The sequence below is a fragment of the Lycium barbarum genome, chromosome 1 (assembly GCF_019175385.1).
Source record: "Lycium barbarum isolate Lr01 chromosome 1, ASM1917538v2, whole genome shotgun sequence".
Classification (NCBI taxonomy): domain Eukaryota; kingdom Viridiplantae; phylum Streptophyta; class Magnoliopsida; order Solanales; family Solanaceae; genus Lycium; species Lycium barbarum.
Genome location: NC_083337.1, coordinates 50,798,865 through 50,823,523, shown reverse-complemented (window position 1 = coordinate 50,823,523; position 24,659 = coordinate 50,798,865). Strand labels below are relative to the sequence as shown.

Here is a 24,659-nt window from a genome sequence, read left to right as displayed (position 1 = left end):
CAGGAGAACCGTTAGTTGATCTTGATCCCGAAATCGAAAGAACATTTCACCGACAGAGAAGAATTGCTAACGAAGTAGCAAGACTTGCTCTTGAACAGGCAGAAAGGGATAGAGCCATAAATGGTGATGAACAGGGTGAAAGAGTAGCTACGAGGGCACAAGAACAACAGATTCTTTTATCCAATTATGCTAGGCCTAGTCTGGAAACTATTGCTAAGGCTATTGTTAGGCCTGACATTACTAGAAATTTTGAGCTAAAAGAAGGAACAGTGCGGCTGGTGCAACATACGTGCCAGTATATGGGTAAGTCTAGTGAAGACCCGCATAAGCACTTGATGCAGTTCGTGGAGTTGAGCGAAAATTTCCAATATAGAGATGTTCCCGATGATTAGGTGAAGCTATCCTTATTTTTGTTCTCACTGATTGGCGAAGCGAGGGAATGGTTGACGAATCTACCTGCAGGTTCTATCACTTCTTGGGAGATATTATCAAATAAGTTTATCGACAGGTTCTTCTCACCCAAGAAAACAAAGGAGATGCGAGGAAGAATTGCTAACTTCACTCAGAGAGATTTCGAATCTCTACCACACGCTTGGGAAAGGTATAAGGGTTATCTGTGAGATTGCCCCCATCACATGCAGCCAAAGGAGATCGTTGGCAACTATTTCGTAGAAGGTCTTAACCATGAATCAAGGGCCCTGTTGAATGCTTCAGCTCAAGGGAAGATCTTGAACAAAACATATGAAGAGATGGAAGATCTCCTTGAGATGATGTCTGAGGGTCATCATGAGTATCATGAGAATAGCCGAGGGTTACCACAAAAAGCTACTGGGGTTCTTAAAGTTGATGATGTTGCAGCTATTCGGGCTGATATTGGTACTCTCACTAACGTGATGTTGAGGGTGTTTCCTTAAGCTCAATAGATTCAACCAGTTCAATATATTCAGCAGGCAGCATGTGTAAGTTGCGGTGAACCTCATGATTATAACAATTATCCATTGAATCCAGAGTCCGTCTATTTTGTAGGACAGCAGAATCGCGGTATTGGAAATCAGGGAAACTATTATGGAAATAATTACAACACTCTATTTTGGAAGCAGGATTTCCACAAGCCGAACAATTATCAGCAACCTCAAGCTCAGCCAGCTAGCAATTTAGAGAAGATGATGAAGCAACTCATAGATCAAAATCAAGTGATGCAGCAGCAAAATCAGAAAATTCAGAGTGAGATGCAAAAATCTATTCACGAGCTTGAGCGTCAGATGGGGCAAATGTCTCTTATGCAGAATGTCATATTTTCGGGTGCTCTTCCGAGTGATATTGAAAATAATCCAAAAAAATGCAAGGCAATCACCTTGAGGAATGGTAGAGAGCTAGAAAAAGTGCCGCCGAAAAAGAAGAACATAGCAGAGGCAGAACTTATCCCTATTAAGCGAGTTGAACCAAAGCAAACACTCGTAGAGCAACATGTAGAGGAAGTGGTGTGACCACCCCCTCCCTTTCCACATCGACTTCAGAAACAAAAAGCAGATTCGGCTTGCAAGAAATTTCTTGAACTCTTAAAACAGGTACACATCAACATACCTTTGGTGGAGCTTTTGCAAGAAGTCCCAAAATATGCTAAATATATTAAAGATGTGGTCGCAAACAAACGGCGTTGGACAGAGTTTGAGACTGTTGCACTTACTGAGGAGTACAGTTCTAGAGTGAGGAGTAAAATTCTCCCAAAGTTGAAAGATCCGGGCAGCTTCACAATTTCGATTACGATTGGCAACATTGAAGTTAGGCTAGCATTGTGTGAATTCGGTGCTAGTATAAATCTGATGCCCACCTCTGTGTTCTGAACGTTAGGTTTGGGAGAGCCTAGGCCAACCACTATTACGTTGCAGTTGGCTGATCGATCTCTTGCGTATCCTAATGGTATTATTGAGGATGTTCTTATGAAGGTAGGCCCATTTATTCTGCCGGTTGATTTTATGATACTTGATTATGAGGCAGATAAGAGTGTTCCTCTCATCATGGGGAGAGGATTCTTGGCCACTGTCGATGCTGTGATCCGAGTCAAAGATGGGAAGATGTCCATGACAGTTAATGGACAAGAGGCGACTTTTGATGCATTCAAAGCCACCAGGATTCCAGCCCATTATGAGGAGTTGAAGATGATTTCTGTGGTGGAACCCGAGCTCACTAATGCCAAGTTAGATCACTTTCTAGCTTCGCGAGTTCTGTTGGAGACAGCTTTGGTGTATGGGGAAGATCTGACAACCGATGCAGAAGTGGAGGAGTGTCTTGGCATTCTTGACACTTCAATTGCTTATCTACGAGCAAGTACACCGGTAGAGGATCTAGACAGACCAGAGTCATGGAAGAAGACGAAACCATCTATTGAAGAGGCTCCCGTTCTTGAGTTGAAACCATTACCTCCTCACCTTCGCTACCCTTTCTTGGGTAGTGGAGACACATTTCCTGTGATCCTCTCTGCTTATTTGACTGATGTGTAGGTCGAACGGCTGTTACGAGTGCTAAGAGATCGAGTCCGAGCCCTTGGGTGGTCGATAGCTGATATTCGAGGTATTAATAGCTCGTTTTGCATGCACAAAATATTATTGGACGAAAACAACAAACCCAGTATTGAGTGCCAGAGGCGAATGAACCCGATCATGAAGGAGGTGGTGAAGAAAGAGGTAATCAAGTGGCTTGACAGCTGCATTATTTATCCCATCTCAGACAGCAATTGGGTGAGTCCTGTACAATGTGTCCTGAAAAAAGGGGGCATGACTGTGGTGGAAAACGAGAAGAATGAATTGGTGCCTCAACGAACTGTTACGGGTTGGAGGATATGTATTGACTATCGCAAGTTGAACAACGCCACCAGAAAAGATCACTTTCTTGTGCCCTTCATGGATCAGATGCTCGACAGATTGGCTAGGCACGATTATTATTGCTTTATGGATGGTTATTCGGGTTACAACCAGATCATGATTGCACCTGAGGATCAAGATAAGACCACATTCACATGCCCATATGGCACGTTTGCATTCCGGAAGATGCCTTTCGGTCTGTGCAACGCTACAGGTACTTTCCAGCGATGCATGATGGCTATTTTCACAGATATGGTGGAAAATTATGTGGAGGTAATTATGGATGACTTCTCCGTTTTTGGAGATTCTTTTGATGACTGTTTAAATCATCTTGATGCCGTGTTAGCTCATTGTGAAGAAACGAACTTGGTACTTAACTGGGAAAAATGTTATTTCATGGTTCGAGAGGGAATCGTTATTGGGCACAAGATATCAAGCAAGGGAATAGAGGTTGACAAGGCGAAGATTGAAGCAATTGAAAGATTGCCACCACCCATTTCAGTTCGGAGAGTGCACAGTTTTCTTGGGCATGCAGGATTCTATCGACGGTTCATCAAAGACTTCTCTAAAGTTGCTAATCCAATGTGCAAGCTTTTAGAGAAAGATGTGAAGTTTGTGTTTAATGAAGCCTATCTGACGGCTTTTGATGAGCTTAAACGAAGGTTAGTGTCGGCTCCCATTATCATCGCACCCGATTGGTCTCTGTCGTTTATTTTGATATATGATGCAAGTGATTTTTTTGTGGGAGTTGTTCTTGGTCAAAAAAGGGACAAGATTTTTCATCCTATTTACTATGCCAGCAAGACACTTGATGCAGCCCAGATGAACTATACGGTCACAGAGAAGGAGTTATTGGCGGTTGTCTACGCCTTTGACAAATTCCGATCATATCTTGTGGGGACGAAGGCGATTGTCTATACTGATCACACTGCAGTTCGTTATTTGTTTGCAAAGAAAGATGCAAAGACGAGGCTTATTCGTTGGGTGTTGCTGCTGCAAGAGTTTGACATTGAGATTCTTGATCGAAAGGGCATAGAAAATCAGGTAGCAGATCACTTATCAAGATTAGAAGATCGGGAACATGTGGATGAAGCAGTGGCGATCAAGGAGACTTTTCCTGACGAACAACTCTTTGCCTTTCAATCAGCTGAGGTGCCATGGTATGCAGACATGGTGAGCTTTATAGTAAGTGAGATTTACCCCCCTGGTCCTAATCACGAGAAGAAGAAGTGGATTTTGCATGACAGTCGTTTCTATGTGTGGGATGAGCCCTATCTCTACCAGGTTGGCACAGATCAGCTGATCAGAAGGTGTGTTCCAGAAGAAGAGGTCTCAGCGATTCTCGAGAAATGTCACTCATCGCCCTATGAGGGATATCATGCCGGAGACAGAACAACTGCAAAAGTACTTCAGTCCAGGTTCTACTGGCCAACTTTGTTCAAAGACGCTCATGAATTTGTGCGAGCATGTGATAGTTGCAAGAGAACCAAAAATATCTCCAAGCGTCATGAAATACCTTTGAAGGGCATCTTAGAAATCGAGCTGTTCGATGTGTGGGGTATTGACTTCATGGGTCCCTTCATACCATCCAAGGGGAATAAGTACATATTGGTTGCTGTAGACTATGTCTCGAAGTGGGTGGAAGCCATTGCACTTCCCACCAATGATGCTAGTGTGGTGGCGCGATTTCTGAAAAAGAACATTTTTACAGGGTTTGGGACCCCTCGGGCCATCATTAGTGATCGAGGTACGCCCTTTTGCAATCGGCTCTTTGATAAATTGTTGCTCAAGTATGGGGTAAAACACAAGATAGCGACTGCTTATCACCCTCAGACGAGTAGTCAAGTGGAGGTATCGAACAGAGAAATCAAGAGGATTTTGGAGAATACTGTGAGCGTAAGTAGAAAATATTGGTCATTGAAGCTTGATGATGCTCTGTGGGCATACAAAGCAGCTTACAAAACTTTGATTGGCACATCTCCCTATAAGCTCGTCTTTGGTAAGGCATGTCATCTACCAGTTGAGCTTGAGCATAGAGCATATTGGGCGATCAAGAAGATGAATCTAGACATGGTTCAAGCTGGAGAAAAGAGACTGTTGCAGCTACACGAGTTGGAGGAATTTCGCTATCATGCTTATGAAAACTCAAAAATGTATAAGGAGCGACCTAAGAGAATTCATGACAGGCGCATCCAATCTCGTGACTTTGAGCCTAGGTAGTTAGTCTTGCTGTATAACTCTAGGCTGAAGATCTTCGGTGGAAAGTTGAAGAGTAAGTGGTCTGGGCCATTTGAGGTAGTTCGTGTGACCGCACATGGAGCAGTTGAGCTAAAGAAACCCAACTCGGATGAGACATTCTTGGTGAACGGGCAAAGAGTGAAGCATTACTACGGGGAGGCCACTGACCGCGCGAGGTCCTCCATCGATCTAGAAGAGGCTTGAGGAGAGCCTACGTCGTGCCGCGACGTTAAATCAGGCGCTTCTCGGGAGGCAACCCATGTGACAAAAAAAAGTGTCGTGCCACAACCTTAACTAAGGCGCTTGTTGGGAGGCAACCCAATTTTTTGTATGATATAGGTCACGTTTGTTCATGTTGCAGGAATTGGGCGGAAAGAAGAAAAAAACAGAGTGCCCAGTGATTTGCGCATCGGTCCCGCGATGCGGACCGATCGCGCATAAAAATCATAAACCTTCAGTGATTTGTATCACGCAAAGTACTGAAGTCTTGCGCGTTCCTTCCGCGATGTGGACGGATCACACGGGTCAACCCGGTTTGTATTCTTTTTCTCTTATTTATGATATATCTGCGGCCCTTCATTCCCTTTCACACAAAAACAGTCCCCTTCTCTCCCACATTCCCTTTCCCACGAAAAAAAATCCCCATCCCTATTCCCTCTCTAACAAAAACAACTTCAAGTTGCTCCAATCCATCCCCCATTAATTTCACAAGGTAAGTGGGATCGTCTTCTATTTTTGTTCTTTTCCCCCTTGTTATTGATGTTTGTAGTTGTAAAGTAGGGATGTGGGTATGGGTGAATCTTGGGCGGGGATTGGTATTGCTTGTGTGATATGAGTGATTATGGCTATAATGTGACTCCCATTGCACAAGGGAGGGTTCTCCAACCCACCATTGTTGTCAAAAGTTAAGGGACGATTTTAAGCCCATAAGGTGTTCAATAAAAGTCCTAAACCAAGTTCTTGTGAAATTGTGAAGTCTTGAGTAGCAATGGAACATTAACCGAGCATAGAAACCCTTGTGCATCTCCTCTCACCATAAAATTCGAATTGTGAAGGAGAATTGGAGAATTGTGATTTTCCATCCCAAGCCCTACAACATGAAATAGCTTACTTTGTTTTTGCTTTCTTTGTCATGTAGGAGTAGTTAACTTCTTTGATTTTGATTTTCGTACTATAGTTTGGAGTAAGTGTGGGGTTGTGCCACGACCCTCTTGGTTACTGACCTGTACTTCTCGTTTGGTGACGCGTTGTTTTGCAGGCAAGATGGTTCACGCCAAGTCCAAAGGAAAATCTGTCGTCTCCTCCTCCCAAGGCACAAAAAGAGGGAGCACAAAACCCGTCCAAAGCGACAAAAGGGCAAACATCCGAAAAGGGCAAGCATCCCGCAGTTGTCATTCCTCCGGCATCTAAAAGGACACCCCACCCCCATCTCTCTGGGGACGGGGCAGAGTGGTATGCGGGGTTTGACACCTCGAAGGGATACAATCATGAGCGAGCGATCAGTCGAGCCCCTTTGAAGAAGAATTTTCGGGATATCTACAACCGTATAGTCGCCATGGGATGGACATCTGTGTTTGAACAACCGGGGCCCGTGAACATTGATTGGGTCATGAAACTTTACGCTAGCATGCCAATCCGCGGGACTCCAGATTCTGTATTCGTTTGGAAAAATTGGGTGCCATTGACGGCGTCGACTTTGTGCGGAGCAATTGGAGTCCCGGATGTGCCTGTTGAACCATTGCTGGAATTCATCAAAAGTCCCGATTATAGGGTTATCCGGGAAACTCTTTGTGGAGCCAACTCGAAAGCTCAATGGGCACGATACTCAGGGCCTCTTCGGAAGCATCGAAGCATGAGCATGAGTAATTTTTGTAGAGAAGCCCGAGTGTGGTTGCGCCTTCTAAATGCTAGAATCATGCCGCTTGATCACTTCTCAGAGGTACCAAGGGAGAGAGTGTGCATAGTGTATTTCCTGATGACAGGGCAGCCGGTGAACATTGAGTATTGGATGATGCAGGAAATTCGAAGAGTGCGGGCCGGTAAGTCCAAAAGGCTGAGTTATAGAAACACTCTTACTTCGTACTTAATGAGGCTCGACGAGGAGTTGGCATACTCTACTGATAGAGTACTTGAGGCGCCCATTGACTCGCTCGACATCTCAAATATCATGGCCCCAGCGAGTGTATCCGGACATCATTTGACTCCGGCAGAGGAGAGGTCCGCCTAGTCCACTGTACTAGCCCAGCTTTACTCGGGGATGATGGTTGCGAGTGAGCACTTTAACATTGATCTCTCAAGGATCTTTATTCAGAACCCCCACACTCCACATTCTCGGGCACTTGTGGGCGAGCTGTCTCAGTTACCAGCGGATGAGGACGAAAACTCGGTTGATCGAGTTTTGGCTGTATTCGAAGAAGGGGAGGAGGTAGAGTCGCTTATGCAAGATGACGACAATGAAGAAGAAGAGGACGCCGAGCCAGATGATGGCGAGGCTGATGAGGAGGACTACATCGATGAGGACGACTAGGCCCTAATGGGCCCAGGGAGTATTTCTTACCTTGCTTGCGCTTTGTTTTCAAATATATATGCATTGAGGGCATTGCATAATTTTAAGTGTGGGGTGGGAAAATACGTCTCTGGCTTGTAACAACATGTTTTGAGGTTGCGGATGATGATTAGTATGCCTTAGGATTTTTTTTTTTTTTAGTAGTTTTGCATCTTAGTGTCGAAAAAAAAAAAGATTTTATTTTCTTTATTTTTCTTTGATAACTTCTTAAGTCCCTCATTAGTAGGCATTCATCATTCACCCCCTTTGGTTTTCTTATGGCCTCGTTTCTTTCCCGAGGGGGGGCTTTTGAACCGGGCGTAGGTAGATTTTTCTTTTATAGTCATAGAAAGGGTGTTTCCTGATGACGGGTGGATGACAACCTGCTTGAGGGAAAATTAGTCCTTAGGATAGGTGTATTCAAATGCTAGGTGCACGGGTTAAGTGAAGTATTGGCATATGAGTGATCTTGAAATTTTTTGAGAAAACATGCCATGAAATTGTATCACCTTTCTTGAAAGCACGTAAAAATGGTTTTTGTTTGACTCATATGACCCACTTGGCATTGTTGATTGTCATTATTGTTTGATTCGAGGGACAACCGGATCCCTCCTGCGTTGATTGTGTGCCATGTGTGAGTAAGGCTTCGTATTTGAATCTATGTTTGGTATTGACGTCTAGAACTTGCCCTGTGTGTTCACAAAGCGAAATGAAGTTCGGTTGAGCCTAGAAAGTGATAGAGGCGTTTCTTTGATTAGTCACTAAAAATCCTAAAAGTTATCCTACCAACTTGCAAATAAGCACCCTAATTAACCATTTTGAGCCTTTAGCCTTTTCTTTGATAGCAGTTACTTAGCCTTTACCCCTTCGTTCTATAAAACATGATTTTTGATCCAAACACTCCATGAGCACTTTAATCATTTACATGTAAAATGGGAGTTGGGATGTGAAATAAAGAGGGGAAATGGTTGTTAATTGTAGTCTAGGAAGACAATGGGAGCACCGAATGAACAGAATTAATTCACTCGTTAGTTGGGAATTGAAAAAAAAGAAAAAGAAGAAAAAAATGTAGCGAAAAAGTTTCCCTTCTAACTTGTGTGACTTTTTTTTTAAAAAAAGTGGTGCTTAAACAAATAAAATGGGTGAATTGGGAGAGATTTAAAGGTTGGTTGGTGTCGAATCAGGGCTAATGAAGATATTGTGCAAGAATAATAAAAGTATATGTATTAAAGTTCTTAGGGAGGTTAGTCACTATTATCCAAATAATTTCTACCCGTCCCTTAGCCTACATTACAACCCCCGAAGTCCTACTTGATTCTTGGTTCGTCTACTTGCATTAGTGGAGTGGTTCCACTACAGGCAAGCCTATGGTATGTCGTATTTTACATGTGATATTCTTTGTGAGAGTGAGCGTACTTATTCATTTTAGGTCCATTTATTTAAACGTATGTGATTCTTGAGAGATATGGACTACTTTATTTTGGTAAGGGCACATAATTAGCAATAGAGTGGTGAAGTGCTGATTTCTTGATCATAAGGTTGCTTACATGCTTTAAAGTGGTGTCGTTGGGTCAATTGGTTTTAAAAGTGAAGTGTTCTTTCAGGAAGGTGGTCCTTGGTGCCAAACATTGAAAGTTTTAAATCTTTGGCATGGCTTTCGCAACTTGGGTCATTGTTTTGGTTTTAAAAATCTTTCCCTAGAGATAGCCATACGAGTCGAATCTCATTGCAGACCTGTTTGAATCAGTGGAACTAGAAGTATAGTCTGGTGTTGGTTTGTGTTTGCTCGAGGGCGAGCAAAGTATAAGTGGGGGTGGTGATATTTGGCACAAATATCATGTTTTGTGTCATTTTACATCCTACTCTTATGACTTTTATCGCTTAATTCATGATGCAATCGTCGTATTTGAACTTATGTCGTTATATTTCGTGTGTATAGGTGCAACGATGACAAATGATGGAAAACTATGCTTAGAGTGATTGATTTTGGAGCATATGACGAGTAGACGAGGTGACGAGTCAAAGACCACAAAGGACGAACCAAAAGGAAAATAATTCGACTGAAGGGTTCGCTTTTCTTCCGCATCGCATGAAGAAAGTGGACAAGACTAGCCAGCCAATACCATCAGGCGATCCTTCCGCGATGCGGAAGGAAAGCGAGAAGCCTCAGTAAGAGTTTTCCGGATTCGACTAGGATTTGGATTACTTATGTTTTGTTTTTTTACCCTAGACTATATATAGACGTTTTAATAGCTGAGAACGGTGTGCTGCGATTATTCAAGGACTTGTAAGCCACCGTTCTCTTTTCTCTCTCTAGGTTATTTTATTTTTCATCTTTTTCAACTCTAGTTTATTCATGAATTCTTTTGTCTATGATCGAATTATGAGTAGCTAAACTTCTTAATTCTAGGGTTGTGGCGAAAGACTTGAAAGTTGGTTTGATGACAATTATTACCTATTGATTTTCCATATTTTAGGTTGCTTATTTATTCTTGATCTTAATTGTTTGATTATCTGGCCAATAGTTAGACACTATCTGTGGTGCGCGAATTGAACTTGAGAAAGGGAATTCACGTACGTAATAAGAATAAATAGAGTTTGTTCAATTTAATCATTTTGCTACTGAGGATAGATATATACCCTTTAGCCCTACTTAGTTAAATACGGAGATATAATGCATTCTTGTTACCTCTGATGACCATAGAGATACAGGCGTTATAGTAACATCTACAGGCTTGTGAGTAGTTCGAGAGAATATCATAAAGTATAATTAACCCGTCAACTAGTAACCCAGGAAATAAAATAGGTGGAATTTTCTGAAGATCAACTGGATTGTCGAAAGCCATAACCCTAGATCTTTCTCTCATCTGATAATTCTTACAATCTTTGTCAAGCTAGTCCCAGTCACAAAAACACCCATCACAAATTGTTTACTTTTCAGTTTTAGTTTAGTACAACAAACATCTTGATTTTCACTTTCTTGAATAGTTTCATTCGAATATGAATTAGCTTAACAGTAGAATCTAAGTCTCTGTGGGATCGATATCTGGACTTAACAGTCTATATTACTTGTACGACCACGTATACTTGCGTGTGTGTTTGGGAGCAACAAGTTTTTGAAATATTAATAACATTCTCTCTTTTGGGGAAATTTAAGAAAAAGTCCAACCTGCCATACTCTGGTTGTTGGCTAAGTACAAGGAGGAGCTAATTTTTGTTTTCTTTAGGTTTATGAAGTAGAATGATGGTACATTGCGATATTAGAGTTCAAATGCTGCAGGTGTTTATTGTATCCTCGCTTCGCCTAATTATGAATATACCTTTGATTTTTAACGCCAACCTTCTCTATCACTATTTCTTATTATTTTGATAAGTTCAGCCTGTTCTGTCACTACTGAGGTGTTTAAAATATTCTATTTTTTCCCATATGTTTTTCCCTTGATTTTAGTTAGTAAATGGATTGTCCTGTTAGTATTCCAAAGTATCTTTGCTATTTTAGCAAGAGATAATGAACCAAAGCTGCAAGAAGAAACTTAGAGGCAGAGAATGAGGATATCACTTTGTAGATTGATTAAGGTGATGGTTAAAAATTATGGTTGAGAGCTAGTACATATTTGGATAAAGTGCTCACAAACTTTATAACACGTGTTGGCCATTTACCCCTTGCATGAAGCATAACATCAGTTCAAAAGCAGAGTCTATTACATGTGTTTTCAATATTTAGTTGATTATTTTGTTATAGTTCACCTTTCCATATTGGGTAATCTATTAGAGTATACTAATGCTAAGATTGGGCTGCTCCATTCTTTCTTTTGCAGCCAGTTGCTCCCTCATATTGGCTCTATAATACGACTCCTAACCAAATACTTTGAGACTTCTGCTTTGCGAGAGCTAAGGATAAAGATGTACGCAATTATGAAAGTTCTGCTGATGTCACAGGGGGTTGGTAGGCATTTTAAATTTTCTACACGTTTGTACTTCTTTTGTCCTTTGTTTATGCTGATAACCAGCTGCCTAACTTAGAGGCTGGGTTGTTTGTGGGCACTTGGACTCCTCCTTATATGGTCTTGAGCAATCCTCACCCGTCGATGGGAGGTTTGAGACAGAGGTAACTCCTGATTTCATTTTTAGTTTTGACTGCTTCACACAATTGTCAGCATATAGAAGATTAATGTGATGCAATGCCTTTGACCTTTCTCAGTTGTATGATATTCATTATTGGCCACTAGACTCGCAACACATGCTAACTTTTCCTCTTTACAATTATTGAAATTGTCAAAACTTAATGACATACATATGAATCTGCTAAAGGCAAATACAAGGTACCTCTTTTCCTTATTTTCTCTTGGACCTATCGTATTGTCATATTGTCGTAGACGCATGGAATGAAACAAAACTCTGAATTGAAAAGGCTGGGAAGTTTTTACCAAAAAGGAGAGTTGAAAGGAAGCACAAACATATCATGTCACATTTATTTGCTGTAAAATGAAGCATTTAAACTTTACATATCCTAATTTTGACTCTGGGAAAAGACTAGTATAAAATTGTCATTGGCCCCTATTATTCCTTCATGGAACAAGGAATAGCATGGAAGTTTGGTAACTCCTAATTCACAAGAAAGCAGTGCTTGGTTGTCCCGTTTATTCATCAATTACATCTTCCAATGACATGATTTTTTGGCTATAATGGTGGCAGGCTTCAGGAAATGTTACCCTTGAAACAGTGCACACAATTGGATAAAACGGTGTTAGCTGCATTTCTAGGTATGCGTTTCATCCTTGCTATTTCAAAAGATATTTCATATAATAAGATTGGCGGTTTACTTGCGCACATCAGATAAAAAATATTGCAGTAGATAATCTATGTTATGTATAATTCTTTTGATAGGCAAAATTGATAAACAGAGAACTTACATGGATTGCTAGAATAGTTAAGGGAATTAGGTTATGGATCTCTCGATTATTTATTTGATTAACAAAATCTTCACTTATAAGCACATGATTCATCGTGAGGTACCATAATTTCCTCAGATTAAATTCTTCTCTTCTATTGGAATACTAGGCTGTTGTATGTCTTTTTCAAGGAGTGGATTTCATTCTAGTGTTAAAATGGGAAACATGGTCGATGAGGATTCATATAGCCGACCTCAACTCGTTCGGAATTGAGGCATAGTTTGTTTCTAGATTTCATACTGGAGAAAGCTTAATACTTGTCTCATCCAGTAATTATATTTTGATAAAAGAATCTTTCTTTTGTTATGATTCTTTTGTACTTACATATTTTCTTTACATGTTTGAAATTAGTAGCTAATTGTTTACTGCCTTTCATGAAATTACACTTTTGTTCCTTAATTGTTCTAAGTGTTTTTGTTTTGAAAGTTAGAATCTTTAGTTTGGTTTTTGTTGTAATTGTGATTAATGATGAATCTTGGAGCTTAATTTTCCCGGGGAAGCTTGTGTGTGAAGGAGTTGGCAGCCTTGATTATTCTTTTTTAATGCTACTAGTTATATTGTTCCTTAATTTTTCTAAGTGTTTTTCCTTTGAAAGTTACAATCTTTAGTGGTTCTTTTTGTTGTCTTTGTGACTAATGATTAAAAAATCAGCCATGAAGCTAATAACAATGAGAGCCTTAGACCACCACCTCCACACCAGTAACCAGAAACAGCCTGCAAATCTGTTTCTAACAGTGTAATTCAACTCACTTCCTATGTAACTAGAATCATTGATAAACTGTAACGTTGCCAAGCACTGCTCCACTATATAAATTCTAAAAGAATTATTATTGAACTTGTAACTGCTCTACTGTCAAATAATTTGTACTATGTAGTTCATTGATTTTAGTTAAATAGGTGAATTATTTAAACAAATTTTGAAGCTATCCTTTTCTATTTATTTATATTTGCGATACTTACATATATTATTCTATAGATGGCAGGTGAAAATAGGAGTAAGAAAAAAAAAAGCTAAGGAGACGGGGGTTCCCAGAGACCACCAGAAAACCTTGCGATTAGAGATAGAAGCCCGTCGCCACGTCTCCCGCCACGCGACGCTCCATTGCCACGTCTTCCAATACCGAGTCGTTCGATAGAGTGTCAAACAAACAAAGGCATGTTTGAATGTTAATGTTGTGGTTGATTTGTGGATTGTGTAAGTGTTTTGTGGATGTTTGCGAGGGGGTGAAGTAGTCTAATGTTGTAGACTAACTTAGTCTAATGTCGTAGACTAACTTAGTGTAGATCTACTAGTTTAATGTTTTGTGGATGTTTGCAAAGGTTGTGAAGTAGTTTAATGTTGTGTAGATGTTTGCGAATGTTGAAGTAGCTTAATGTCTCTTCGGAATGTTTGAATGACGTTTTGATTCAACTTTGAAATAGTTTCGAATTGAATTTGAGGTATTGTTGGTTGTAATATATGTGTTTGTTGAAGTAGCTTAATGTTTTATGTTTTTCAGTACTTTGGTGAATTGTTGGGAGCTATTTGAGCCGGTTTTAGTTGAATATAAAATTGTTTCCTCTTGACAGGGGGGCGGCTGGAATAGCAGCTGGATCCTACCAATTTTTTTGCAGAATACCGACCTCATGAGGTCGGTTTTCTGCAAAAATTTTCAAGAAATTGCAAATTACCGACCTCATGAGGTCGGTTTTATGCATAATATTTCCAGAAATTGCAAATTACCGACCTCATGAGGTCGGTTTTATGCAAAATATTCCCAGAAATTGCAAATTACCGACCTCATGAGGTCGGTTTTCTGCAAAATTATCTAGAAATTGCAAATTATCTAAAGCAATATATCATATATTCATATAAATTACCGACCTCAGGAGGTCGGTAAACTCATATCATTATATTATTAATATAATTTACCGACATAATGAGGTCGGTATTTTATTTAATTAATACCCGGCTAAAAAAACATTACCGACCTCATGAGGTCGGTAATACTTCCGACCCACTATTTTCCGACCTGATTTTGAGATCGGTTTTGAGGTCATTTTTTGCCCAAAACCGACCTCATGAGGTCGGAAATTGCCATTTTTTTTGGTCGGAAAATCCTGTTTTTTTAGTAGTAATAGGGACGTCACATAACATAATTACCTCTTATACACTATTATACAAGATTGATACATTATTTACTGTAAGTGTATAATGTTGTATACTGGATTTATAATATTATATATCGAGTTTTTAAATATTGATGTAAAGAAAATTAAAGTTTTGTAATGTTGGGTACCGGGTGTATAATGGTGTATATCGGGTATTTAAACACTGCCGTAAGAAAACAGTGCACGTTGCGACCTAAAACTTAAAAACTTGGCTACGTAGGTGTAATGTAGTGTGGTGGGTTGTACTTTTGCGCAATTCTCCCCTATTTAATTGCCTAATCAAACTAACAAATACTTTCTTTTAATATTTACTTTTGCGTAATTCTCCGCTGTTTAATTGCCTAATCAAAATAACAAAAACTTTTTGTTTTAATTTATCATGAATATACGACGTAACCAATCAAACACAACAATAAAATAAAAAATTATCCATTAAATCATTGGATAAGTATTTTTTATGGCTCTGTGATGATTAACCACAACACCAAAAATAAGACTTGTGAAATGAACCAAGTATTTATACAGAAAGTGAAGGAAAATAGACATTATTTTAGCGTCTTATACATATCAAGTTAAGAATTAACTAGCTATGTCAAAAGGTTCATGTCATTCATTATGTGTCTACATGACAGAACAAGCATTAGGATTTTCATCACTGAACCATTGAGGGGCATATACATAGTGAACAAAATATGGAATTTCACCCTCGGTTTTTGCTTCTACTTTCTTCACTTCCTCAAATTCAACAATTTTTTCTGTGTCTTTCACTTCAATTGTTACTTTTTCTTTCATCACTTCCTTCTTTTCCTCCTCCTTCTTTACGATTTCTGCGTGTTTGCGAAATTTTTTTCTTACATATGTCACAACTTTTTCTGATTCAAGGACTGTACTCTCAACTGTTATTGTTTGAGCTTTGAAGTCTGTTTTCACATTATGAATACCTGCAAAAATGCATATGAAAATAGAGATTATTGAAATAAAATATATCTCTGGACAGTTTTGTTGAACGATCTACATCCTTGAGCTAGTTGATTATTTGCTTAAAAAACAAAAAGAACTCTATATAGATTTTTACCTTTGTGTTTGAGTAACCTCTTCTTTAGGTCAAGTTCACACTTGTTGCAATGCATGTAAACTTTCAATGTCGTTGTCTTAATAGTTTCCTTCGAGATCCAATAGAAATAAGTCAATGAAAGTATCAATTCCTATCAAAGCGTTTAGACTGTAGAAAATATTTTCTCTGAATCCTTTCATTACTTGAATTGGTTTATATACAAAAATATTCTAACCTAAAATTGGATATTACACAATATACAAAATATGCTAACCTAAAATAGTAGACTACAGAATATTCTAATTAATATTTACATAATCTAACACACCCCGTAGTCGAAACGGGAGGTTTACGAACGCTGAGACTGTCCCGAAAATCTTCAAATAAGACATGTGGTAGTCCCTTGGTGAAAATATCGGCAATCTGATAGCGGGATGGAACATGAAGGACACGAACTTATCCGCGCGCAACCTTGTCACGAACAAAGTGAATGTCCATGTCAATGTATTTGGTGCGCTGATGTTGCACCGGATTTCCCAAAAGATAAATGGCACTCACATTGTCACAATATACCATAGTAGCCTTATGAATAGGACAATGTAATTCCAACAGAAGATTGCGAAGCCAGCAGGACTCGGAGACAACATTAGCAAAACCCCCATACTCCGCCTCAGCACTCGAACGAGAGAGGGTAGGTTGGCGTTTCGAAGACCACGATATCAAGTTATCCCCAAGGAAGACACAATAACCAAACGTTGACCGACGTGTGTCAGGGCAGCCCCCCCAATCCGCATCAGTGTAGGAAAGAAGGTCCGTAACTGAGGACGGATAAAGATGCAAACAATAGTCAAGTGTACCCTGAATGTAACGGATGATACGCTTAAGTGCATGCATATGAACCTGTCGCGGTGCATGCATGTGTAAGCATACCTGTTGAACAGCACAAGAGATATCCAGCCTCGTGAAACTAAGATACTGAAGGTCACCTGCGAGACTGCGATAGTGATTCGGGTCATCATAAGGAGCACCCGATGAGCCGCTCACCTTCGGTTTAGTATCAACCGGAGTAGAAGTACCCTTACAAGAAGACATCCCAGCTCGATCAATGATTTCTTCGGCATACATGCGTTGCGAAAGAAACATGCCATCCTTATGTCGAGTGACACGAATGCCAAGCAAATAATTCAAAGGACCCAGATCCTTCATAGCAAATTCCGAGGCAAGGAGAGCCATAATGGAGCATCGGAGAGAATCTGAGGAAGCAGTAAAAATAATATCATCAACATAAAGTAACATGTATGCCATATCGGAGCCCTTTTTGTAGATGAACAAAGAATTGTCAGATCTGTTGTTTGAAAAACCAAGAGAAGAGACATAATCTGCAAAACGCTTGTACCATGCTCTCGGGGCCTGCTTAAGCCCATATAAGGACTTACGGAGTAAACATACATAATCCGGATGAGTGAGATCTCTGAAACCAAGAGGTTGATGCATATACACTGTTTCCTTGAGCTCACCGTGTAAGAAGGCATTCTTGACATCTAGCTGATGAATAGGCCACTTCTTTGATAGTGAAATACTGAGAACGGTACGGATCGTAGCCGGCTTGACCACTGGACTGAAGGTCTCACCACAATCAATGCCAACCTGTTGAGTCTTACCATCACCTACAAGACGGGATTTAAGCCTCTCAAAATCACCATTAGATTTTTCTTTATGAGTGAAAATCCACATAGAACGGATAACATTCATATTAGGTGGACGGGGCACCAACTCCCACGTCTTATTTTTAATAAGAGCATCAAATTTATCATCCATAGCCATTTTCCAATTCGGGTCGCGAAGGGCTGTCACAGGGTTATGAGGGAGAGGGGATTTCGTAACCATGGTATTCAAGTTAAACGTGCGTTTTGGCTTAAAAATACCATGCTGACTCTAGGTCACCATTCGGGACGGATTGGTAGAAGGGGGAGGCTGGGGTGACGGTGGGATAGATGTAGCCGAGGGCTGTTGGGCCAAAGTAGCGGGGAGAGGGGACTGGGCAGCGGGCTGGGTCACGGTGGGAGGGGACCGGGCAGCGGGCTGGGTCACGGTGGGAGGGGACAGGGCAGCGGGCTGGGTCACGGTAGTAGGGGTAGTCGGCTGTGGCACGGGAGCAGTTGGGGGGGGGGGGGGCTGAGCCGACTATCCGGAGTAGAAGCCAAGTGATGCAACCATAATGGGGAAATGCCATCGTCCAAAAACTCATAAGTAATAGAAGTGGGAGAATGTAAATTGGAAAAGAGGAAGACATTCTCATCAAAAATCACGTGACGAGAAATAATGATTTTATGGGACGATAAATCATAACACTTATACCCTCGATGATTCGTAGGATACCCCAAAAAGACACACGGTGTATACCGGGCTTGTAATTTGTGGATAGTCGGAGAAGGAAAGAGGGGATAGCATAAACACCCAAAAACCCGAAAATGAGAGTAAGATGGCTTTCTTTGGTATAGCACTTGAAGAGGAGAAACGTGACCTAATAATTTACTTTGTAAAATATTAAGAAGATATATTGTCATTTGTAAGGCGTGATGCCAGAACGAAGGAGGGAGGGAAGCATGAGCAAGAAGAGTCCGAGTGATATTATAAATAGAACGGATTTTTCTTTCGGCTTTCCCATTTTGTGAAGACGTATGTGGCCAAGAAAGACGAAATGACATCCCATTAGACTCACAAAATTTCCCGAATTGACCTTTATCATATTTCCTCCCATTATCACATTGGACATTTTTGATATGACGTTTAAATTGGGTATGAATGTGGGTTTTTAAAGCTAAGAATTTCGGATAAACATCGGATTTCTTAGCCAAAGGAAAAGTCCATAGAAACTTCGAAAAATCATCAATAAAAAGAACATAATATCGATGACCCAATGAACTTAACACGGGAGAGGTCCACAAATCACTATGATTAATATCAAATCGCATCAAAGTTTCGGAAATAGAAGAATCAAACGGCAACTTAATGTATTTACCAAGAAAACAAGAACGACAAATACTAGAAAGACTAGATTTATTACATTCATTGCCTTTATTAACCCTAAGACAATTTAAGACAGAATTTCCCGGATGACCCAAGCGAGCATGCCCAAAAGGAGAGGACAACGCCGCAAAGGTTGATGGAGTGGTGGTTGGATATTTGATGGTGGTAATCGGATAAAGATCTCCCTGACTATCACACTGCATTAGTGGCATCCCCGTCTGAAAATCCTTCACAGAAAACCCATATGGATCAAAATCAACAGACACATAATTATCAGTAGTAAACTTCCGTACTGAGATTAAATTTTTAATGAGTTGAGGAGCATGTAAGACATTCCGTAAGGATAAAGGGGGGTTTGGGGGATGCAAACTAGTATGACCACAACCATGAATTGGAATCGAATGACCATTTCCTATAACAATACCAGTATTTTGATTGCTCAAATTAAAATAAGACGAGAGATTACCGTCCGAGGATGTCATATGAGAAGTGGCCCCGGTGTCCATGTACCAATTTTGATTGGGCGGGTTCAAGGTCATCGTGTGCATTGCGGACTCAATGTCGGTTGGAACATACGACCCGGGAGAGGCCACTGCCGCCGTGTAGAGCTGTTGAGCTGGAGGAGGGCCCAAAATACCCTGTTGCCGTGGCGGGACTGGCGGCGGATGAGCCCAAGAAGCTGTCAGGTACGGGCAGGGGGGAGGAGCAGCCCAGCGGGGCTAGGGGACCCACTGCCGGTGGCCAAACTGCTGCTGACCGCCACTGCTGGCAGTCCACTGCTGGTGACCGCCACTGCTTCGGGCAGAATTACCGCGGCCACCGGTGATTTTGCCGCTGCCTGAGCCATGGCCCGAGCCACCCTTACGGCCAGTTCTAGAATTTTGGCCGCGGGAATTTTTTGATTTCCCTCGGCGTGAGCTTGTGTTGTCCGAGGGTAGTGGCGCGTCGTCGACCGAGGCCACCATAGCCGAACCACACCCATGAGACACCATAGCCGCCAGTTCACGTTCTCCCAAAACAAGGGAAGACCGAGCCTCAGTGAATGGGGGGAGCGGCTTTGCATGGCGAATTTGTGTCCCAACCCCTTTGTACGCTTCAGTGAGACCCGAGACCAGTTGAAGGACAAGGCGGCTATTCGTCACGGGAGCCCCGACGTTTTTCAGTTGATCGGCAAGGCTCTTGAGACATTGACAATAGGCGGAGGCATTGGGAAAATCCTCCATACGAGTCGTCGTGAATTCTTGTTCGAGAGTCACCGCACGAGAAGTTTGATGAGCTTGGAAGATATCATGCAAGCGATCCCAAGCGTCCATGGCAGTAGCGTTTGGTTCGATGATAGTGTTTAACAGATCATTCGAAATTGTCGAATAAATCCATTGAAGCACGATGGCGTCAATGGTGGTCCATAATTCAACTTCCTCATCAGTTTTGGGAGCCGGCTTCTCCTTACCTTTGGGTGGAGGAATGATGTGATGAAGGACCTTGTGAGAACGAGGATGAATTTTGAAAAGCTCTGCCCATGTACCGTATTGTGAGTTTTCCATCTCAAGAGTAACAGAGATGTGATTCTTGATATTGGAGACCGCGAGGGCTGGGTGGAAGTGGGCTTAGCCGGGGTGGTAGGTGCGTCGGCCATGGGAAAAAGAGGAGAAGAGGGCGACGGCTTAAGGGAGGAAAAAATAGGGATTAGGGCGTAGCGGAAGGAGGAAGAAGAAAGAAGCCCTAAGCTGATACCATGTAGGAAATATTTTCCCTGAATCCTTTCATTACTTGAATTGATTTATATACAAAAATATTCTAACCTAAAATAGGAGATTACACAATATACAAAATATACTAACCTAAAATAGTAGACTACAGAATATTCTAATTAATATTTACATAATCTATCATGGACATCCAGAATTTGTTGATATTAAAACGATAGTATTTAAAATAAAGTTAAAAATTGTATTTGGAAGACGAAGTAATGAATTAGTTTGATAAACAAACACTTATTGAAATACAGTAATATATTATCTCAAATTTTTTAAACAAAATCTATTGGACAAACACCTCTTCCAATTGCACAATATATATAATCATCCGAACTATTTCATTTATCAAAGGGAACTTTTGACACACTATAATGTGAAAGGATTTTTATATTATTAAGTCACTCAAAATATTACTACATATAATTCTCTGAAAAAAACTTTTTATCCTTTCACATTATTAAGTCACTCAAAATATTACTACATATAATTCTCTGAAAAAAACTTGGAGCACTTATATGGAAAAACTAGGATTACTAATATGAAATGAATTGATAGTATAAAAAAAAAAATATTGTCATGTTAAATTGCATTAATGGAAGAGAATGGATCCATTCAGTTTAAATTTTATAGATTGATAGTGTAAAAGAATTTTTGTACTACAAGACCATTTAAAAGAAAATTATAGGCTACTGTTCATAAAAGTGAGATTATATACTCGCAATGGCACAAGTTATTTACTATAACATGTTAAAATATATTAAAAATGTGAAAATTAGGGCTAACTACACTAAACACCCCTGTACTATGACTCAGTTACGGAGCTTCTATTATTTTAAAATCAAACACTTACCAAAATATATAATTATTAAAAGACAAACTAAAATTATAAATAGGACATTTTTCGGAGTTTCTTATTTTAAAACGAAGTTAAAAAATTTAACAATTGTTTTTCATGCCTTTGATTTTAAAAATTTGTTAAAATTTGTTTCTTGGAACATTTATCGATTGAAACTCATAAATAAGAAAATGGACACAAATTATTTAATAAGATATACCAACTATTAGTAATAAATTTATTGCACTTTAACTATGTAAGTTATTTATAATTTTATTTAATTATAATATTTAAAATATAGAAATTTCTCTCTTTTATTTATTTATTATTTATTTATTTATTTATTCTTTTGCTTCAAAACTATCTTAAATACACTTAGTTAGATGAAGTTTCATTTATGTAGGATTTCCATTATATAAAGGGTTTAAATACTTTTAGAGAAGGGATAACATCATAGAGGTGTAAGTGTATGATTTTTATAATATAGGAGTTTAAGTGTTTGATTTTTAAAATTAGGGGGTCTACCATAACCAAGTTATAGTACAGGGGTGTTTAATATATTTAATCCTAAAAGTTATAGTCATGCTTACCTTTTTCACTTCCTCAACTTCTTTAACCTTCGCCTGGGATACTATCTCAACTTTCTTTTTACTCCATTTCTCTAAACGTTGGTGAATTTTCTTTGCGTCAATAGCACCCTTTACTGTAACTTCATCTTTCTCAAATTTCACATCCACAGTATGAACTCCTGACCCATGTTACATCGTGCTCTTCATATCAGATTAAACCAATGGTGGCTGATGAAAATAATACGTAAATAAAAAACAGGACAAAGACCTACTCGACCGCAATTTCATTTTACACTCCTTCCGTTCACTTTTACTTGTCCACTTTTGACTATGCACACCCCTTAAGAAATAATAAATGAAGTGCATAATTTAACAATGTACCCATATTAATTGGTGCATATTTTTATTGGATTTAAAAAATGATTTGAAGTGAGTATTTAATATTATGGGTAAAAAAGGAAAAAATAAATTATTTTGTCTTGATATGCTAAATGTGACAAGTAAAAGTGAAAATCTAATTTTTGAAATACTGGACAAGTAAAAGTAAACGGATGGAGTACTATAAAATACTCTATCCCTTCCTATTTATATGGCATTATCGGCACGAATAATAAGAAAAATATGAAGGTTTTCGGAACTTTTGTCTTAATTTTTTCATGACAACTATGTAGGGCCGTCTCAACAACATTAGGGGCTTAAAGTCTAACTTCAAATAGAGACCCTAATTTTTTTAAAGAAAAGATCGTCATATATATTTTTATTTAAAGTCTACTTTCTAGCTTTTTTAGATGTGATGTTATTAATTACTGTTTTATAATTGATTTGTTTTAACAATACCTTTTCAATTGATAATATAACTAACACATTCAATCTTTCTTGAGACGTTGTTGATCTTAGATAAAATTCTATCAGTTTTAATTTTCAAAAACTTCTTTCGGTTGAGGCAAAGTTTATATATAAAATAATTCTTTAAGGAAAAAATGGGACCCAAAAAAATTGGGCCCCGAAGCGATTGCTTTATTAGCCTTATAGTCGAGCCACCCCTGCATTTATGTAGCTTTAAAAGTAATGCCGTTAAGGGTAAAATTGAAAATTTTAAGTTGTATTGTTTTCAAATATAAATAGATACTTTTTTACATCGGAATAATAAATAAATAAATAATGTTACATCAGATTATATTTTATCATATATTGTAACTGGAATACTTTATTAATGTTTTGGCAACAATATTACAACTTTATCAGGAGCAGAAAACAGTCCAGAAATAGCTCTATCCTATATAAACTCAGTCCTTATTTTACTTTAATAATTTGTGGAAAATACAAGTAAATAAAATGCACTTCTCTGAGAGAACTTAAAGATTTACATGTGATGATCACACAATTTTAAGCAGAAAAATGTTCTGGTGTTCAAATTTCATCCCGCTATCCTCTAATAAAAGAATTCTATGTACTAGGTTCATGAAAAAGAATCAGGAAGTAAAAAATTATGCGATGAGTATATAAAAAATCACTAGTAAATAAAAGTGTACTATTTATTACTGTTTAACTTTCAAATGAGATTGCCATACAATTCAACAAATTGACATGAAAAGCTAGGAAACAATTAAGATTATTCACGCAATCAAATCAGAAAAAACAAAGGTCAAGATATTGATTACCTTGAGTTCTCAAGAGTGGTTTTCTAATATCATGTGCACATTTTGGGCAGTGGAGACGAACTTTGTAAACTGCATTGATTACTTCAATTTTCTTCTCTTCTTTAGACATGGCAAACCCTCAGAAAATGTTTAGATATTAGAATGAAGAATTCCTAAAAAAGTTTTCTTCGTCCCCTTTGATTTAGTTAAAGTACTTCCCAAGAAAATTGGTTGGTGGTAATTAGAGGAGGGTGGTTCACTAGTATGTGGAAGCTTGAATTGTGGACAATTGAAATTAAGGGAAAATGTCCAAATTTAACACAGCTCCACTTACAAAAGTAAAAGCTATTTTTGACCGGTAATTATTTCATAAAATATTATAAGTTCGACAACAAAACCAATCATACAAAATATTTTAATTTTATCTCTCGTTATAATTCGAGTACTCATTCATGTTCCTATCGTTAGAATATGGTCTTGTATTTTCCCTTGAATTTAACATAGCTCGAGCTTAAACTGCACAGATGCCACTTGTCAAAATAATTTGGAGTAAGGGTCCAAGTTTATCTATGTACTTTTGACTATATAGTTCAAAATTACCCCTTGATTATTATATATACTTCAAGTTGGGGCTAGCTCCGCTAAGGTCAGGGACAAATATGAGACATCTTGAAGGACATATGTATGAATGACTCAAAGTATAATATGGATAGAATTATTATATTTCACGTAGTAAAGGAATATTATGGACCATTTTTCCCTGAATTTAATTTGGAGCTTACGTTTTGTACCCAAAATAGTCATAGGAAACTATAAGAATTGCCATATTTCTTTTTTATCTCACCTCCTTTTTCGGTTTTTATTTATATACTAACTAGTATTTTTAAGCAAGTTTCTACTATTAGGTTATAAGCTACAACTTCTGAGAATAGAATATGAACAACCAAAACGTTATTGAATTGAATGTTAATGAAAATAATATCATGACAATTGACAATACTGCTTAACGTAAAGTTCAATTTTATCT

At 38.9% G+C, this 24,659-nt stretch overlaps 1 protein-coding gene and 1 long non-coding RNA gene across 5 annotated transcripts; one reads left to right on the top strand and one right to left on the bottom strand.

Moving 5' to 3' along the window:
• Nucleotides 1–11,703: 11,703 nt before the first annotated feature.
• Nucleotides 11,704–14,015, top strand: LOC132636892 (uncharacterized). Of its 2 annotated transcripts, XR_009581494.1 has the most exons (3): nt 11,704–11,752; nt 12,340–12,407; nt 13,573–14,015. It is a non-coding gene; the product is annotated as an uncharacterized LOC132636892 (long non-coding RNA). The 2 variants fall into 2 exon arrangements; XR_009581493.1 differs by having other exon boundaries at nt 11,735–12,407.
• Nucleotides 14,016–15,203: 1,188 nt separating this feature from the next.
• Nucleotides 15,204–23,869, bottom strand: LOC132635469 (heavy metal-associated isoprenylated plant protein 4). Of its 3 annotated transcripts, XM_060351894.1 has the most exons (4): nt 23,654–23,869; nt 22,014–22,171; nt 15,823–15,910; nt 15,204–15,688 (listed from the first exon to the last, which is right to left on the bottom strand). In XM_060351894.1, exons 1-4 carry the CDS (start codon nt 23,760–23,762, stop codon nt 15,369–15,371), a joined length of 675 nt encoding a protein of 224 aa, XP_060207877.1. In that variant the 5' UTR covers nt 23,763–23,869; the 3' UTR covers nt 15,204–15,368. The 3 variants fall into 3 exon arrangements, with proteins under 3 accessions (XP_060207877.1, XP_060207868.1, XP_060207861.1); XM_060351885.1 differs by lacking the exons at nt 15,204–15,688; nt 15,823–15,910; nt 22,014–22,171 and adding an exon at nt 15,922–19,049 and having other exon boundaries at nt 23,654–23,785; XM_060351878.1 differs by lacking the exons at nt 15,204–15,688; nt 15,823–15,910; nt 22,014–22,171 and adding an exon at nt 15,922–19,058 and having other exon boundaries at nt 23,654–23,780.
• Between the last annotated feature and the right edge of the window lie 790 nt (nt 23,870–24,659).